Consider the following 20,329-nt stretch of genomic DNA (forward strand, 5'->3'; position numbering starts at 1 on the left):
GGCACCCAACCAAAATTTTCCATCCAGCCTGATCAATGGGACGACCAATATCCAAGTCTTCTGCCGATATCGGTTGTCTCTTTTCCCACCATACACGTACCGAATATCGTACGAAAATTATTTTTTTACGATATCATCTGTGCGTCTATGGTCACCTTTACTTGATTTCCAGACCCCCTCCCCCCACACACACTGCTATCAGGGAGTTGCAGATTTCGGGTTGGGAGGGTAAGAGCTTGGGTGACTGCATTTTCTTTCTGGCGATTGGTCACTGAAGTCCTGGTACAGCTGCACATGGGTTGGATGGGTTAAGTTTGAACTTCCCCTCCAGCGTATCCAATCCCCATGCAGCTTTCCCGGGACTTAAACTTAAGTGGCCAATGAAAAGTCGAGAGTTCTTACAGTAAAGTTGATGCCACGCGTGAGCTACTCACTCCCTTCTGAGCAGCTCTCTGACAGCAGGGGGCCCGGCTAATCAAGTAAATGCAGCATGGCCGGTCCCCCCCAAAGACACAAAAACCCTTATGGCCCGGGGCAACCGTCCCCCACAGATGGCGACCCTGCCAATCAGAGGAGTTAAAGTAGCCCAGACTGTCAAATGCGGGATTGTATGGCCTCCTTGATTGGCAGTTGGCCTGTAGAGGGAGGTTGTCTAAAAGGAGATGTCTATCAGTGAGAGCTGACTCCATACTGTAAATACAAAACCGTCTCTGTTAAGCTGGCCATAGACGCGCAGATTTACCTTCATATCGGACGAACGATTGTTTGGTGTCATCTCCTGCCACTAACCATTCAGATCAAATAAAGTAGTAAAGGAACAGATCAGCTGATGTTCTGCCCTTGACAGCCATCGTACGATAGTTATGTCCGACAAAATCTGGCGACAGTCTCCCACTGATATCGTCAGATCAGCAATACACGCAGAGATATTATCGGCAGCCGACAGAAATTTTCTAATCTGTTATATCATCTGAACGCCATGGCACGAAAAATGTCGGGACTCTCCCTCACACACGGCCGAAAATCGTACGAAACGGAGATTCGTACGATCAAATCTTTGCGTCTATGGCCAGCTTTATTGATCTACATCTAACCACATAAAAATATTAATGCAAAAAAAAAAGATTTACCCACCATGGTAGACCCTCCTCTAAGACGTTTCTGTTTTATATTTTTTCATTTTCTGTTTGTATTTAAAAATTATAGATTTGTACAGCTTTCAAAAAAAGAAATCATGAAAATATTGGAGTGAATGACAGGGGCTCGGGTTCATTGTGAGAGCCAGACAGGAGTCATTATTAATCAAGATCCTTCTGGTGCCTCAAAAAGTTCATATTTATGTTACCACCGGACACTCCCCTGAGAATCAGCCTACATCAAAGGGGGTCCTCCGGGGCCCCAAGGCATTTTACAACAATGATTAACCCGACCCAGTAAATTTATTTTCACAATAGTTCTTATGAAAGGATCTCCATGGAATCCCATACTGATCTGTCAGTTTTATTGCCGATGGCAGGGGGTGGGGGAACAATTCTAAATTTGGCCTGGAAAAAAAAAAAGAAAACGGCTTATTCCTTTCTGTGTTCTGCAGTGAAACAGCTGAAAAGCGTGAACGAATAAATATTTGCAGGGATGGATGGAACCTTACTATGTGTTTGAGTGACCTCTCTATTTACACATGGGGGATTTAAGCTGAAACCTTTAAAGGAGAAGGAAAGCTACCAAAGCAGATAATTGCCTGTAGATTAGCCACAATAGTGCAAGCTATAAGACTATATTTATTCTGCTACCATACCTGAGCAAACGGCTCTAGAAGCTCTATCTGGTTGTTTAGGATAGAAGCTGCCATATTAGCTTGCTGTGACATCACTTCCTGCCTGAGTCTCTCCCTGCTCACTCATAGCTCTGGGCTCAGATTAGAGCAAGCAGGGGAGGAGGAAGGGGGGAAAGTGAGGAGCAAACTGAGCATGCTCAAGCCCTAGCCCTGGAGGTTTAAGCTGAAAACAGGAAGTCTGATACAGAAGCCCATGTGTACACAATAGAAGGAAACAAATGCTGTGTTTCTTTTGACAGAGCAACATTACTTTGAGAGTTTACTGGTGTATTTATATAGACCTTTCTGATAAAGCTTACTTAGTTTTAACATTAACTTCTCCTTTAAGGGTCTACTGGATATATTCCAGCTGGTGTTGAACTGCAACTGACAGCAGGCCCTGTCTAAGGGATGCTGGGAGTTGCAGTTTAGCAAGGGCCACAGCTTGAGGTTTAATGGCAGAGCTGTTAGTCGGGAGGAGGAAGTTTCAGAGCAAAATGCGACACTTCCTGACACTTCTAACCGCACCTGCCATAAGCACCAAGTCAGCTTCCCACTCATTAATCCCCAAAGGTCTTTGTCTGAGCACTGAGGCTTATCCTTTCTGGACAAGAGATCGCACATCTAGCGACTGCTAGGGGGTCTGAAAATATTTAGAGCCAAGTGGGACATCAAAGGAATTGTTCAGTATAAAAATAAATAGGCTGTGCAAAATAAAAAATGTTTTTAATATAGCTAGCCAAAAATGTAATGTATAAAGGCTGGAGTGACTGGATGTGTAACATAATAGCCAGAACACTACTTCCTGCTTTTCAGCTCTCTAACTCTGAGTTAGTCAGTGACTTTAAGGGGGGGCCACATGGGACATAACTGTTCAGTGAGTTTGCAATTGATCCTCAGCATTCAGCTCAGATTGAAAAGCAACAGTTATGACCCATGTGGCCCCCTCAAATCAATGATTGGTTACAGCCTGGTAACCAATCAGTGGAAACCAAGAGAGCTGAAAAGCAGGAAGTAGTGTTCTGGCTATTATGTTAGACATCCAGTCACTCCAGCCTTTATACATTACATTTTTGGCTAACTAACTATATTAGAAACATTTTTCATTTTGCACAGCCTATCTATTTACCCAGTTTTTATTTTCACACTGAACAATTCATTTAATGTTGCATTGATAACTTCTAAAAAGCCAGAGAAAAAAGACTCCAAATGTGACAAATTGGCCCTTTTGGTGCCGGGCAGCTGAGACAATTGCTGAAGAGCCCAGCCCACTGTCACTTCCCTGCAACTATTGCATGTCACACGGAAGTTGCAGTCACTATTATCAGTCCCGGGGGCAACGAGCCTAGAGATGGAGGATGTTGCACAGGCTATTGGATTACTTAGATTCTCAACTGGTTCTGCAACAAAAAATGACTCTGAAGCTGCTGGGGATATCAGTATTAATGTCCTTGTGGGTAAGTCTCCTCTCTCCCTGCAGATTCCCTCAGTCTAACAAACTGCCTGCAGTGCTGCTTATATTGGAGTCAAACAAAATGTAACTTTATAGCTGTATAGTGAAACATGTCCAATTTGTGGTGTGTGTGTACAATCTCTTGTATCTTGTCTTTAGCAAATACAGCTTGGCAGACTTTTTTTTGCAAGAAAGTCTTATATTGATATTTGCATTTTATTTCATATGTGCATGAGCTGCTTATCCCTAGACTTCTATGAGAAAGTGCCTTCCAGTATCCAAGTACACCTTAACTGTGGCTTTGTTTTCCCAATCCATATTTCGTCTGCTTAAAGGAACAGTAACACCAAAAAATTAGTGTTTTAAAGTAATAAAAATATAATGTACTGTTAGGGTAAGGCCACACTGGGCGTTTTGGGGAGATTTGGTCACCTGGCGACTAATCGCCTTGTTTTTGCAGCGACCAATCTCCCCAAACGCCTTCCCTCACTCAGCGCCGGCTAAAATGAAAAAAAAAAAACGCCGGCGCTAATCACACACGGCAATTCGTTTTCCGAAGTCGCCTCACGAGGAAACTTCGGGCGACTACGGAAAACGAATCGGCGCGTATGATTAGCGCCGGCGGTTTTTCATTTTAGCCGGCACAGAGTGAGGGAAAGCGTTTGGGGAGATTGGTTGCCGCAAAAACGAGGCGATTAGTTGCCAGGCGACCAAATCTCCCCAAAACACCCAGTGTGGCCTGACCCTTACCCTGCATTTGTAAAACTGATCTGTTTGCTTCAGAAACACTATTATAGTTCATATAAACAAGCTGCTGTGTTGCAATGGCGGAAATTGAAAAAAGTCTATATGGCACAGGATAAATAATGGATAACAGATAACATCATTATGTTCTACAGAGCTGATCTGTTATCTGCTGTGTAACCTGAGCCGTTTCTCCTTTGAATGGCAGCCCCTATTTCATTTTTTGATTTTACTGTTCCTTTAAAGAGGCATGTTGAAGGGCCTCATTGGCTTGAGTAAATGTTTTGCACTGATTGATGATTGTGATTCGGTGGTTTGATTAATCAATGGACCAGTGAAAGTTCTGAGGAAGAGGATGGACATGGGACTCAGAAAGGGACCATAGAATTTGGCAGAAATTGAGTTTATTTATGGGCTTGGTGTCTCAGTAGTCAGTATAAACTATGTTTCCCAGCATCAGGGGCGTAACTATAGAGGAAGCAGACCCTGCGGCTGCAGGGGGGCCCAGGAGGTATAGGGGCCCCATGAGGCCCTAATTCATATACAATTTCATTAAATATTGGAGAAACAAGTCAACCTCTAAACATTTTGGGGGCCTGAAAAATAATTTGCTTTATCATCAGGGGCAGGAGTATAGGAGCTATCAAGCAGGGAGCTTCAGAAGCAGGCGGCAGCTGGTATAGCTATTTACTCTTTGCATTAGGCTATGTGTTTGTAGAAGACATTTACAAAGACTCCAAGGAGAGACAAGGGTGTGAAACCGAGCAAATGGCACCCTGCTAAACCCACCAACAGGCACAGGTCTTTTGCAACCAAACAAAATATAGTAAATGCTGTCTAGCCCTGCTCATTCCCTTCTTGAGGGTTGAGGGGATATTTTCTTGTATAGGGAATAGTCGGCACATTTCACTGTATGACTTTATGTGTGTATACCGTATGTATTCATAACATAAGAACAATTAAACATTCAGATGGCAGTTAGGGTCAGGGCACACAGGCAGATTCCGGGAGATTAGTAGCCTGGTGGCAAATCTCTTCTTTGCGGCAACTAATCTCATGGAACTGCCTCCCCTGCCTTCCCGCTGGCTAAAATGTAAATCACCGGCAGAATGGCACGCGGCGCGATTCGTTTTCTGAAGTCACTTGAAGTTTCCTTGTGAGGCAACTTCGGGCGACTTTGCAAAACGACGTGTGCCGAGTGCCATCCTGACGGCAATTTACATTTTAGTCTGCGGGAAGGCAGGGGAGGCAGTTCGGTGATATTAGTCGCCCCAAAGAAGAGATTTGTTGCCGGGCGACTAATCTCCCTTAATCTGCCTGTGCGCCCTGACCCTTAGTATTCAGTAATGCTCATACGCAGTGCCGAGCACTAACACATCTGAATCTTTAATCCCAGATGCAAAGTGTGATCGGGTCATTATTCTCAAGCTATAAGTATATATAAGATTTGATCTTTAACAAGTCTGCCCCCGGTGTTTATCCCTTCATTCATTCTATGGTTATGTACACAGCAGAGAATGAAATGTGACCTCTGGTTGTGTGCACAAAGCTTCATAACTCTCATGCCTGAGAACCAGAGAATCTCGAGGACTTGTGGGAACTTCAGGGAAAGCAAATGGCTTTTCTTGTAGCACCCAGGGCAACAGACTTTGTTTTCTATAGCTAGAATCTCAAATTATGGGACGAATCTATAAATCGAAGTGCTGCTGGCTCATAAATAACAAGGCTAAGAAACAAAAGGAATTGCAACTATGTTGTGTTGTGTTTTATTGGGCTCCACCAACAGGTTTGTTTTGTGTCAGTGGGCATCTCTTGTGCACTGCCCATAGGGGCTCCCTCCCTTGTGCACTGCCTTTAGGTGTTCCTTCTCTTGTGCACTGCCCATAGGGGCTCCCTTTCTTGTGCACTGCCCATAGGTGCTCCTTCTCTTGTGCACTGCCCATAGGGGCTCCCTTTCTTGTGCACTGCCTATAGGGGCTCCCTTTCTTGTGCACTGCCCATAGGTGCTCCTTCTCTTGTGCACTGCCCATAGGGGCTCCCTTTCTTGTGCACTGCCTATAGGGGCTCCCTTTCTTGTGCACTGCCCATAGGGGCTCCTTCTCTTGTGCACTGCCCATTGGGGCTCCTTCTCTTGTGCACTACCCATAGGGGCTCCTTCTCTTGTGCACTGCCCATAGGGGCTCCCTCCCTTGTGCACTGCCTTTAGGGGCTCCCTCCCTTGTGCACTGCCCATAGGGGCTCCCTCCCTTGTGCACTGCCTTTAGGTGCTCCTTCTTTTGTGCACTGCCCTTTGGGGCTCCCTCTCTCGTGAACCGTCCGTTGGTGCTCCCTCTCTTGTGCACTGCCCATAGGGGCTCCCTCTCTTGTGCACTGCAAACCAAGCAACTGTTGGGAGGATTCAGGCTCATAGGGGACCCAGTGGGAATCTAGACTTTTTCCAGTTCCACGCCCTTTAAACCACAGACAAGACAGAAACACCAGAAATGTGACATTTCTGTGGCCAATTAATAATTTTTTTGGCAAAGCAGAAAGACTATTCCATGGAGACGAGCGGTTCGTGTTGGTGTCCCAGGAGTGCGCGGCCTACAAATCTGCATTTCTTCTACCTAATTAAATTCTTTGTTTCTGTCTGATATGGTTTCTGGTCTCCAGTGTGCTTTGTGGGACTGCTGCAAATAAACATTCATCCCTGAAGTCATAACTTTTCTGTGCAAAGAAGATTCTTGTTTTATATGTTTATTCGGGGGGTGAGCTGTATTTCCCATAGCCCATCATAACAACAGCTCCCCTGGTGGTTATACCTATTGGCAATCCTAACTTAGACTTGACTTCTGACAACAAAATCTTGTTTAGTGCATTAGTTTCTCTCAATACCAACCCATTTAACCCACTGATGACGCTCAGCAGAACTGCACAGGTAGGACCCAGAGGCCGGAGGACTGCCCTACAATACTGATAAGGAAAACTCTCAAACTAATAATATTTAGTGGGACTTTAATTGGATGTCTTCAATACCAGATGTTTATTAGACTTGAAAAGAGTTGGATTTGGTACCTCGGCATCTGTGTGCTGCATATCAAGTGATTACACTTTTGGCCAAGGGAACAAATGTTATTATTGAATAATTATTGAGGTTTCCTGGGACCCAGAGCCTTCACGACTTGCACCTGTGCGTGGGTGTTGGCCGCCCGTCAGTCTCATTATGTAACTGCTTTACAATAAGAAGTGAAGATCCCAAGTTTGCCTTGGACAATATCCTGGCTGATCCCTAACTAACTGCAGCGCTTATGCCAAACCTGCCCCCGCCCTTAATTAGCGTGTAAATAATACGGTGATGAATATTAGTTGGTAAGTCCTGTGTAATACTGTTTTTTTTTTATTAAAGGCTAAACTCACTTTTACATGGTTTAATCGATTGTCATATCTACAATTCATCTTCTGTATTGTCTTCAGAACTGCTCCATGGCTGAAGAACTCCAGCAGGGAATACGCTCTATGTGCCGTAGCTTTAAGACTTTTTCTTTTCATTACTTCTTATTACTCATGTTGCTGTCCAGGTCTTCTCCTGTGCATTGTCCATTCTGGCATTAACCACTGATCCTAGCAACAGCACAGCAGTTGAATTTCTTAAAGGATAAGTAAACTTTTAAAATGAGTGAATGTAACATTGATGAGAGTGCTATTCTAAGAAATTTTGCAATGTATATTCATTATTTATTTAGTTTTTATTCCAAGATATTAAGGGATACATGTACTGTTAACATTAATGAATTATGTTACAACAGCGCCACCAAGTAGTCAGGAGAAAGAAAGAGGCTGCTATGATTAATGATGTGCGGGTCGGGCTTTTCCTGACCGGCCCTCCCAGCTCCTGCACCACGAGCCCGAATTCCGGGTTCCTTTTATAGACACGCGCCACCCATGGCGTCACACAAGGGGCGGGGCGAGAGGTGCGCGTCTATAAAAATTCAACCTGGAAGTTGGAAGCCAGCATTTGGAAGGTCGCGGGCGGGGAGATCAGTGAGAAGAGCTCAACCTGCACCCACCTGAGACCCGAAACGGAGCGATCATGACGGCCCGAACCCGCCCGACCCACCGATATTGGGCCGGCCTGCACATCAAGGTTTTAATTTTTTCCTAAGCAAAAGAACATCAGAGCAGCCTCTTTCTTTCTCCTGACAAGTTCCTTGACTACTTGTGGTCAGACTGGTGGAAAAAATGACCAACAGGTGGCGCTGTTGTAATTCAATTTATTTATATTAACAGTACATATTTCCCTTAATATCTTGGAATTAAATAAAAATAAATAATGTATGTAAATGACAAAAGTGCTTAGAATAGCACTCTCGTCGATTTTACATTCACTTATTTTAAAGGTTTACTTATCCTTTAACTGTATAGCTTGTTACCAGACACGATCTTCTTTTCAGTTTATTTCTATTCTGTAATTTTTATGGTTTCTATGAAATTTTGAATTAGTTTCATGTTACAAGAATGTGAGAAATAATAAACCAGGGCTGTTGCTGGATTTGGAACATCCGACAAATTTCTGACCAATGACAATTGCTTGGTTCTCTCATATGATCCATACATTGAAACGACTGCCAAGTGAGGTCAGAACCTGTATTGGTCAGTTTTGGGCTACCAAAGCTTAGGCTTTATCCAAAAGCATGCTGGCAATTTGGTCACACAGTGCGTTTTTATTTATTTTAGTCTCTATAACTGGTTTATTGATTACTATGGAAATGGAAAATGTTAAACTGTTTGTATTTTGTTTTCTAGGATGTAAACACAGGAGGGGAAGGCAGCGAGTTCACCGACAGCGGCATTGAGGCTGCTACCACTGATACAGACATCATATCCAGAAGATCAAATGTCACCAGGTCGAGTTACTCTCCCACGGCCAGCCGAGTGTTCATCGGGAGCGACAGTGGCAGCAGCTCGACTGGAGATGCGTTACGCCAAGGCGTCTACGAGAACTTCCGTCGGGAGCTTGAGATGAGCAGGGCCAGCAGGGAGAACTTAGAAGAGGCCAGTTCGGCACTTAGCGATGAACAAAGCAGTGGCACTTTAAGTTCCCCCGGCCAATCGGACATTCTCCGGACTGCAGCCCAAGGGACGGTGCGCAAAGCCGGGGCATTAGCAGTCAAGAACTTTCTGGTGCACAAAAAGAACAAGAAGGTGGAACTTGCCACACGCAGAAAATGGAAACAGTACTGGGTCTCTTTAAAAGGTTCGTATAGCTAAGGGTCGCACGCATAAATCACAATATAGGTCCACTTTTGCACTTGGACTGGGAGATTTGGCTGATATATGCTGAAGACTGAACAGGTGGAAGTGATGGTGCAATGTATCTACATCATTATAATGAGCATTGGCATGTGCCAAGAGCTATACGCCAGCTCCTAGGTCAAGTGCTATATAGTAGTGCAGACCTATGTGTAATACTCATTGGATTGCCCTGGGGAATCCAACCCTTGGATTAAAGGAACAGTTCAGTGTAAAAGTAAAAGCTGGATAAAAAATGTTTCTAATATAGTTAGTTAGCCAAAAATGTCTAACAGAACAGAACACTACTTCCTGCTTTTCAGCTCTCTAACTCTGAGTTAGTCAGCGACTTTAAGGGGGCCCACAAGGGACATAAATGTTTATTGAGTTTGCAATTGATCCTTAGCGTTCAGCTCAGACTCAAAAGCAACAGTTATGACCCATGTGCCCCCCACTTAAGTCTCTGATTGGTTACTGTCTGGTAACAAGCAGTGGAAACCAAGAGAGCTGAAAAGCAGGAAGTAGTGTTCTGGCTATTATGTTACACATCCAGTCACTCCAGCCTTTATACATTATATTTTTGCCTAACTAACTATATTAGAAATGTTTTTTATTTTGCACAGCCTATCTATTTACCCAGTTTTTATACTGAACAATTCATTTGATCCTGCCCAGTCACATCACAGCGTTGCAGGGGCCTCATCAGATGTTTGTAGACCCAAAGGAGACCAATTGCTATGTCGTCTTTTACAAGCTTTCCTGCAGGATCTGTATGCTCCGTGCACCATAAATCTGTTATGCAGCCGAGGAGGAACAGGAGTTCTAATTTAGCCTGCCGGGTGTTGCTGACACATAGCCAGAGGCTAAAGAGAATACAGTTTGTAGGGTATGAGCTGCATAATAAGCTAGAGACAGAAATATCTCTGTGTTCTTCCTTGCCCAGCAACATACAGTTTCTCTGCCCCCCCCCCCACACTTTCCAGAATGATGTAAAGATTCAGAAAGCTTCAGGCAGGGGACAACCTTACTGTATGAAATGTTTTATTAAAGGGAAACATAACCACTTCTGCTGTACCCCAAGTTTAAGCGATTTTCACTCTAGCCGGCGGGAAGGCAGGGGAGATTAGTCGCCCGAAGAAGAGGAGATTTGTCGACTAATCTCCCCGAATTGCAGTGTGTGTCTCTGCTCTTAAGGTGGAATAGCTCGAAGGTGGGCGGAAGGAGTTAACAAGCAGTTGCTTTGATGCCCCTGGTTTAATACAGTGACCCATCTCTATAGACCCGTGATTAATTAGACATTGGGGATTCATCAACGTGTGTCCAACATGGCCAGTGTAAACAACACTATATTTTCTAGCTCCTTGAGGAATAGAAGAATTAAAAGTCTAAGTAGGAAAGTAATCTCAAAGCTACTACTCTCAAAAGCAGCTGAACTACACTGGTGGTTACTGGAGGATGCTGGGAGTTGCAGCAGGGGAGGGATAGATTGCTCGAAAACCATGTTTATCTTGCAGACTGATTTAGATTGGATAGAGCTAGGTGCCATTTCTCTGCCAGATAAGATGTTGTACAACCCATAGGTACACCAGCTTGGTTTTGGGTGCGTATTCCTCTGTCATTTATCATAATAAGAGGGGTGTGCCAAACTGTTACAATAGCCTATTTTGGAAGGGATTTTCATTATTGCACCACCACTATCATATTTGTAGCTGGAGGAGTTTCTATGGCTCTTCGTGTGCTCATGAGAACCAGAGCCAAATAGGCACCTCCGGGGACAACTAGGTTCCTGTGCTTGAATCTTCAGTTTGGCGTGACTCCTGGCATGACTCTATGAACAATATTTATCTGCAAGAGTTCACGCAGGGTTGTGAATGTGAGAACAGATGTAGGGAGGCGAGGGAGCCATAAGTGGAGCGAGGGGTTAGCGTTGGAGGTACAATGACATCATTGCTTGGACCATTGAGCCTTCACTTAACGCATCAGAACTCCCACTGGTGTTTCACAAGTTCTTTGTCATCCCTTTTGCTGGTAAATATCTTTATTGTTGACACAGGACTTTACTGTAAATGAAATGAATAGGAGAGAACAGTTACCACCTGCCCTTTCTTAGGCTTATGTCTCTTTGGTGGGAATCATTCTGCAACGCTAACATAACGTGACAACAGTCTGGTTGCTAGGGTTCCACTTACCCCAGCAAAAAGGCAGTTGTTTGGAAGTCAAATGGAAGAAGGTAAGGATAGGGCCTATATGGATAAGATAAACAATAGAAACATAACAATACCTATATAAATCTAGCCTCAAAGAGCATGAGTTTTTTGGGTTTTAGGGGTCAGTGGCCCACGCAACAACCGTATAGCGGTTTACTCTGCATTCTAGAAAGGAACAGAATACAAAGAAAAATAATTAAAAAAAAAAAAAAAGTAAAAAAAAAAAAAAATTAAGTCCCAAATGAAAAGTTGAGAAGAACTGGTCAATTTCTAGTGTAAAGTTATTTAAAGCTCTACACCTTGTATAGGCACGCAGGATGTCATTATAGATCAGAAATCGCTGTTGTGAGCGTAATCACTCCCAGGGTTCTTAGCCAACAATGAAAGATTCTAGAAATGGAAAATTACTTTCTTTCCCTTTAAATGCCTACCAGCCCTAAGTATTTTTTTTTTCTAAATCCATGTTTTTCTGTCCATCTTTTGTCCAGACACAGGCAATCAATAGGAATCCATTACTTGTTACTCATTTGCCATTTATTGCTGTCCCCTTCGCAGGCTGCACGTTGTTCTTTTATGAGACGGACGGTCGATCAGGAATCGACAACAACAGTATCCCGAAGCATGCCGTGTGGGTGGAGAACAGCATTGTGCAGGCCGTGCCTGAGCACCCGAAGAAAGACTTTGTCTTCTGCCTGAGCAACTCTCTGGGGGATGCCTTCCTTTTTCAGGTCAGCGCTCTCTCCTGTGTTCTACATGTGTCTTAATACGCCCCATCCGGCGTTCAAGCTGGCTCTTGCCCTTTAGGTTTACAGAGGAGGGGGGTACTGCAACGCTTTCTCAATAATTGTATTCTTCTCTTTATATCCCACGGCTCTGGATTCAAAGATATTTTAATATTTATGTTGGCGTGTTAAGCACCATTAAACGAAGATTGTAGTACTTAGCTGTCCCTTACAAGGAAGGGCTCAAATGGAAACGACCACAAAGGATTAAAAGGGAAAGAGAGAGAGAGGAAAAAACGTATGATGAATATGAATCTTTAATGAATAAGTGCCATTTTTCTAGAGGTGAATATTTGTGTAGATGTAGGGGTGGCTTTCTCCATGGAAATGTCTCCAAAATAAACGGTTTATATACAAAGGGAGTGCTGTCTCCACAAAACCGAGCCACGGATGTGGAGAAGGTGATTAAGAGCCTTTTATGTCAAGAAGTTATGCTGTAAAACTTAAAGGAGAAAAATAGAAATGGATTGAAATTTAGCAAAATATATTTTGGGATACTGTATCAACCAAAGGCCATCACAGTAATTTAGCAGGGAATATCCTTGCCTCCACATATGGACCCAAAATATATATATATATATATATATATATATATATATATATATATATATATATATATATATATATATTGTAAATGTCCATGACAGGAGAACCTCATTTTCTCCTTGTTGATTTGCAATGACCCCTAAGGCTAGCCCAGCAGCAGCCCAGAGCACACCGAGCATGTGCAGTGCCACTGACACCCCAAGGATGGCCTAACGAGACAAGATGAGGTGCTGCCGGAACTACTACTAAGGCCTAGATTTGTTTTAGGTCTACAGAACCCCTGGGCTGGTACAGTAACTTCTTTATATTAGATCTCCATAGGCCCCTCTGTATGATCCCATTTTGGCCCATAATGTCGGTGGCCAAATTGGGAAAGAGGCATTCATTTGGTGGCCTAACCGAACAAGCTGATCGCATGATAACCTTATAGAAAATTAGGAATACACAGCTCTTATATACAATATCTTTATTTAACAGCTGATGTTCTGAAAGTTCCAGATGGCTGCAAAGTAGAACTAATGTTTGGCCGACTTTCCTTACTGCAAGGAGATATTCCAATTTACTATCTAATTTCTTCCCACATATTCCCATGTTGTTCCCTAAAAACCTCCAGCTTTCAATTTATTTGTTCTGTCTCTTTAAACGTATCCTCGTCTGAACCTGGAGCCCCTTTAGTATCTGTAAATTCCTAATGATATCAGCAACTCCCGGATCCCCTTTCAGCCATATTTAGTCATGGCCTAGGGGTTGTTTTGCATGTTTAAAAGCTGACAAATCAAAAATGCCCATAGCCATCAACATGGATTTGTCTTGTCGCCACTAAAACTTCTATTTTGTGCCATATGCCTCCTGGATGGAGCTTGTCCTAAAACTCTATGGCCCAGAAGCGAAATGCTGCGTGTACAGGAATTAATATCCCGGTTCCACTGAGGACGAATGGCGCATTCTAACCATCGAGCCAAAGTGATTCAGTGTTTCCATGGCAACTGTCAGTCTGTTTTCTGAAGGTTTCCTGTGCGATAGGTCTTTGGAGGAAAAATGAGCACGCAGAAGTTTAGAGAAGAGATTTAATGTTCGATTATGGCCAGCCATGAATCACTTCCCGTTCCCGTAACTTGCACAAATCATAGCAAGCTACGGGCAAATAAAATAGGTGCAAAATCTGCTGCAGGTCTAGTAACCCATAGCAACCAATCAATGTAATTTATATGTCGTAATCAGTGGCGTAACTAGACCCCTAAGGGCCCTGGTACAAAAATTTAAAACTGGGCCCCCCACGCATTGGGCTGGAATACAGCATTACTGGTTTGGGAGAGCAAGTAGAGAGCAAGTATAGGCACCATCTCTCCCTACTATACCTGCTATCCCACAGTCACACTCCCTTCCCAGAGACTATTATCCACTGTTACTATAGACACCATCTCTCCCTACTATACCTGCTATCCCACAGTCACACTCCCTTCCCAGAGACTATTATCCACTGTTACTATAGACACCATCTCTCCCTACTATACCTGCTGTCCCACAGTCACACTCCCTTCCCAGAGACTATTATCCACTGTTACTATAGACACCATCTCTCCCTACTATACCTGCTATCCCACAGTCACACTCCCTTCCCAGAGACTATTATCCCACTGTTACTATAGGCACCATCTCTCCCTACTATACCTGCTATCCCACAGCCACACTCCATTCCCAGAGACTATTATCCCACTGTTACTATAGGCACCATCTCTCCCTACTATACCTGCTATCCCACAGCCACACTCCCTTCCCAGAGACTATTATCCACTGTTACTATAGACACCATCTCTCCCTACTATACCTGCTATCCCACAGCCACACTCCCTTCCCAGAGGCTATTATCTCACTGTCCTTCTCCTTTAAGGTTGAGCTTGATGGACATGTGTCTTTTTTCATCCTAACTTACTATGTTATTACTGTCAATGAAATCCAGCAGACAGGGCAGCCTTAAAGGAATTGTTCAGTTAGTTAGCCAAAAATGTAATGTATAAAGGCTGAAGTGATTTGATGTATAACAAGTCAGTCAGAACACTACTTCCTGCTTTTCAGCTCTCTTGGTTTCCACTGATTGGTTACCAGGCAGTAACCAATCAGAGACTTGAGGGGGGGACACATGGGTCATATCTGTTGCTTTTGAATCTGAGCTGAATGCTGAGGATCAATTACAAACTCACTGAACAGAAATGTACCATGTGGCCCCCCTTCAAGTCGCTGACTAACTCAGAGTTAGAGAGCTGAAAAGCAGGAAGTTGGATACTGGCTGTTTTATTAGACATCTGTTCACTCCAGTCTTTATACATTACATTTTTTTCTAACTAACTATATTAGAAACATTTTTTATTTTGCACAGCCTATCTATTTACACAGTTTTTATTTTCACACTGAACTATTCCTATAAGGAGGAGACAGACAGGAGTTCGATCAGGGCTATGGACCTCTGCAAAACGAGCTTTCTCATACAATGGCAGGGTCAGTGGGGTTCGGGTTGTAACTAGGTGACTCTACAGAACCTCATGATTCTGACCGGAGTACTTTCAGTGGGCTAATCTGCGCCATAAGATCTAAAATGACAGCTTTCCAACACCAGATCCCTTGAAAAGTCAGGAAAACATCTAATTAACGTATCTAAGATGCCAATACAATTTACACTTCAATCAATGCTGTCCGTCAAGCTGCATTTCCTATAAACGTCACTCACGTAATCTGGTAACCTCGGTACCACCGCACTAGTACTGGCAGCGGGGCTGTTACACAACAGGTTGTGTGGGTTATATCTAGTTCCATTGGGGTGGGGGGATTCTCACACACTGGACATTTTCACCCATTAATTACGATGGTTTAGGACCTACCCTGCTAATTTCTTCATTCTGCTTTCCTTCTCTTTAGTATTTAGCTCAGGGGGTTCTCCTTTAGGAGAATGTCCAGAGCAGGCTTTGTTCGTCCCCAGAGTCTTGTTTTAGCCTCTATATTCCAAGCAAGTGGTTTGGTGCAAAAGTCACCAGTTTCCTTGATCCAGTTCCAGGGTCAGCCAATGCCTCATACACCCCCGGTGGCACACAGCTCAGGAGATGAGTAGTTTACAGCTAGGCACTGGGAAGCTGTTCTCACATATACCCCTCAGGTGAAGAAATCTAGGTGAAGAGCTGTTGCCCCTGTTACCCAGCAGAGAAGCATTTCCAAGGGTCCCTGTGATATTTACCCTGTTCCCTGGAACCCACCCATATCTCTTCTAAGGAGTTTTTAATCCGGAGCAACGAAAGGTGAAAGTGGAGCAGCCCTAACACCAAAAGTATCTGATTTTTATTTTAAAAGATGAACATTCCCAGCTCTTTTTTTTTTTTTTTTTAATCATCACTTAAACATTAACCACGAGGTTTGAATGGATCCAATAGACATCACTGTAAACCAGTGCGGATTCACTCTTCCCACCACTCCCAAATCTTGGCTACACACACACACACACACACACACATACATACACATATATACATACACACACACACATACATACAGACAGACATACATATACATACATACACACACACACATATATACATACATACACACACATATATACATACATACACACAGATACATACATGCACACACACACATACATACATGCACACACACATATATACATACATACACACACATACATGCACACACACACATACATACACATATATACATACATACACACACACACATACATGCACACACATACATACATACATGCACACACATACATACATGCACACACACACATACATGCACACATACATACATACATACATACATACACATATACATACATACATACACATACATACATACATACATACATACATACATACATACATACATACAGACACACACTCAGGACCTTCATGCCACCCCCCAGCAGACATGGGTCTAGTCACCTTCTACCAACTGCCCATCCTAAACTCACTTTATTGGGACATGCAGCCTCATTTTAATACATAAATTTAAGGTGGTGAGTGTTGGGGGGTTGGAGTAAAAAGAAATCATCTGAAGTGGAGACATGATGTGCCCTCTGGTGTGGGAGCCATGGTGCTCTCTGTGGCCTCCTCTTGTGTCTCTGTTCCATCCCTCTCAAACTGACGACTCAATCAAACACAAATCCCTTTTCTGCCCAACCCGAAGGATGCAAAAACCCCTTACATTCGGCAGGTTTCTGTAAAACAGTAGCAAACTTTCCCACCACCTCGACTGAATCCCTCATACCTTCCAGCAGAGCGGCTCCACAGAAACAGCAGGGGGGAGGTGCCCAGCCAGCACAAATAAAAGAGCCAGACCAGCCAGCACAAAAAAAGGAAAGGCAAAAAAAAATTGTAAAAAAAAAAAACCTAAAAACAAAAGTCAGTGGCTCTGGCGGGCCCCGAGGTGGAGCGGGCCCCGGTGCAACTGCACCTCTTGCTCCCTCGGTAGTTACGCCACTGGTCGTAATGCAGTTAAATAAATGAAACCAAACATCCAATTGGCTGCAATGGGTTCCTGGCCTGGAGTAGATATTGCACCTGTTACTACATTGCCCCAATATCAGAGCCCCTAGGGCTAGTAGGGGAACCAATGGCAGCCTTTAACAATATACCCTAAAAATGGCTTCCAAATTGTGCTTAGTATAAGGAGCATCACCTACACTTATAGTTCTGTAGTATCTTTTTTGTACAGGCTATAGAAAAGTCTAGGGAGCTTTCCCATACCCTACCCTATTTGGCTGCCCATGCCTCCATTAACATCATACTCACCCCAAAAATGCCAGGACACCACCTTCTGGCTTTTTTTATAACAGGAGTATGAAATTGTAAAAGTATCATGGGTTATGGAATGGTTGTGGCCATTAAGCCAAAGAGCAAAACCGATGAAGGGCACAAAAAATCCAGGGGGCCACAACTATAAAATAAAAAATTTCTGTTTAATACATTAAAATGGGAACATCTCCTATAGGCCCTACGCGTTCCATGCCTCTAAAGGTGGTCATAGATGTTACAATTACAATCTTTCCAGGAAAGATCGTTAATTTCAATACACATGTGTAGAGCTAAATCGTATATATAGATATACAGACAGAAACAATAGAATTCTACCTGTATCTGATGATTCAGCACCAACAATGGGTGATGTTCGGGTGCCTTCAAAGATGTTCGCGTGCCTTTCCGGCCAGCCCGATCAACGAGCTGACTGAAATCTTTTTTTTCCTTAAGGCACTTAGTCATAGGCATGCATTGAGCCAAAGAGACAATGGCTACGGCTGCAGGGGTATGGTCAGGTAACTATTGTCCTGCTTTTAGTCAAATTGCTCCCCTCCCAGCCCCTGACATCTATTCTTCAAATCGAATTGGGGTATAAAGCCGTACCTTAGTAGGGAAAGTTGTCGTGCGCAAGCAAAACCTTTACAGAGATAAGAAAAAGACAACTGAATATTTTTATTGCCCCATCTCTTAATATTTCTATTACGCAGATAGAAAGGAATTTGGAAGCATAGGATTACTGTGCCTTAAAGGCACAGTGTCGTCTCAGCTGATCTGGTTTATTTGATGCATAGTCGGCAATTAGCGCAAGGGCTGCGTTTTGATTCCGCATATCCCAACGGTGCCCGAGGCTGTGTAACGTGATTCCATTGCTCTCCCTATAAATCATGGTGGTCCCGTTCCTTTAGTAAACATCAGAGAGTGGAGATGGAATGTTCCTTCTATATGTTTAGCTCTTGATTTCTGGGACACACACAGAGGGAACTCCAGCCTCCCTTCTCAAACACCTGACGCCCAGGAGCACAACTTAGTGCTCATTAAGGACTTGCAACTTGGAATGTCGTCCGTCAACTTTTCATTCTGCGGTGCCCTAGTAATGTCTGGAATCCCCAAGCCATTCCTTGAATGTCATTAGGATGGTCTTGGTGTGTTCTATACCACATTTCTAATTTCTTCTTTATGTTTCCCACTTACATAACCTGAATGTCTGTATATAAGGAGTTTCTTAGAGAAAGGGAGCTTCACCCATATACTTTTTTTACAGAAGGAAAGAAAATGTAATTCTTTCCAATGCACATTCATAACATATTTCCAATGCCCTTTCTGCTCCCTGGTTCTCCCTCTTGAGACAGTTTAGGGGAACTCGGTTCTGCTCCAAGTCTGGCTTTTGATACATTATTTCAGGAGTCAGAACCAGCAGAGAAGAGAATTTAAGTACATCTCTCATTAGCCAATACATTCACTAATAACTCCAAAACCACTGACAATATTGTCATTAGAATGACATTTTCTTTCTTTGCGCAAAGGACAATTTTGGGCGATGTTCCTCTCTAAATTCTGCAATGGCGTGGAGGCTTTTAGACGTATTCCTGTAAGTGGAGCAACACCCTTGTACGTGAGCTGAAGTCTTCCCTTTCACAGGAATGAGATACATTCTTTGAATACTTACACCTTTTTAAAGGATGACTTAGCATCCTGCTGCTTATTGCTCTACAGAATGTACATATTGTACAGGTACGAGACGTACCCAGAACGATTGGGACCTGGGTGTTTCTGAATATCTATCATTCTCTAATTTACAGCACCGTGCCTAAAGCTAATAATAAAAAAAATACATTTAAAAACCCAATAGGATTGTTTTGCCATCATTACAGTGTGATTTATTTTTCTTTCCTGTCTCTGCTCCTGATTCCCCAGCAAGGTCTGTTCAAGATTATGAAGATTCATGCTCCTCACCCATATATAAAAAGGGGGCTTGTTATTTACTTTTGAGATTACTTTGGTCACAATATTTTACCAGGCCTGTTCCTGTGTGAGAGTATATGCCAGCCAATTGAATAGTGCAGGCCTTAGTGTGCCGCAAGAAGGAGTCTTTGTGGTATTGGCCCCATAGTGACTGCTTCAGCCCCTCAACCCCCTGATGGCTGATTGAAAACTTGTTTGTTAACATTTTCCCCATTTAGTGGATATGTGCAATTTGGTCTATTACATGTGAGGTTGGATTACAAAATATCTGTGCTCCTGTCTGATGTATCAATGGCCAGAGATGGTTTTCACACAATAGAATGTCATTTTGAGGGGAATTATCCTTTTTTAGCTCCTTCATAAGTATAAAGGGTCCTTGTTAAAGACCACATATCAGCTTTTAGTCTGGTACATGTGGGATCTTCGATCAGCCACTCATCTCCTGGTATAATGGCCTACAGTAAGATGGTTGACGCGACCATGGTGAAGCTCATTGTGGTTCCACTTCTCATAACTCATGATAACCAAGCAACTCATAAGTGCCCTCATAAGGACAGAGGGTCCTTGTTGAAGACCAAATATCAGCTTTTAGTCTGTTACCTGTGTGATCTTAGATCAGCCACTTATCTCCTGGTATAACAGCCCCCAGCAAGATGGTTGACGTGACCATGGTGAAGCTCATTGTGGTTCCACTTCTCATAACCCATGATAACCAAGCAACTGGTTCAATTTGCTGGACTGCTGTTTGA

At 43.3% G+C, this 20,329-nt stretch overlaps 1 protein-coding gene across 6 annotated transcripts in view; it reads left to right on the forward strand.

The window, feature by feature from the left end:
- The window catches only part of tiam1.L (T cell lymphoma invasion and metastasis L homeolog), a 228,642-nt gene that overhangs the window by 163,612 nt on the left and 44,701 nt on the right, over positions 1–20,329 (forward strand). For all 6 annotated transcript variants that reach the window (XM_018245947.2, XM_041581580.1, XM_018245948.2 and 3 more), the window contains 2 exons: positions 8,793–9,243; positions 12,041–12,213. In XM_018245947.2, the coding sequence (XP_018101436.1) occupies positions 8,793–9,243; positions 12,041–12,213 (624 nt within the window). The remainder of the gene's footprint in view (positions 1–8,792; positions 9,244–12,040; positions 12,214–20,329) is intronic.

The sequence above is a fragment of the Xenopus laevis genome, chromosome 2L, assembly GCF_017654675.1.
Source record: "Xenopus laevis strain J_2021 chromosome 2L, Xenopus_laevis_v10.1, whole genome shotgun sequence".
Lineage (NCBI taxonomy): Eukaryota > Metazoa > Chordata > Amphibia > Anura > Pipidae > Xenopus > Xenopus laevis.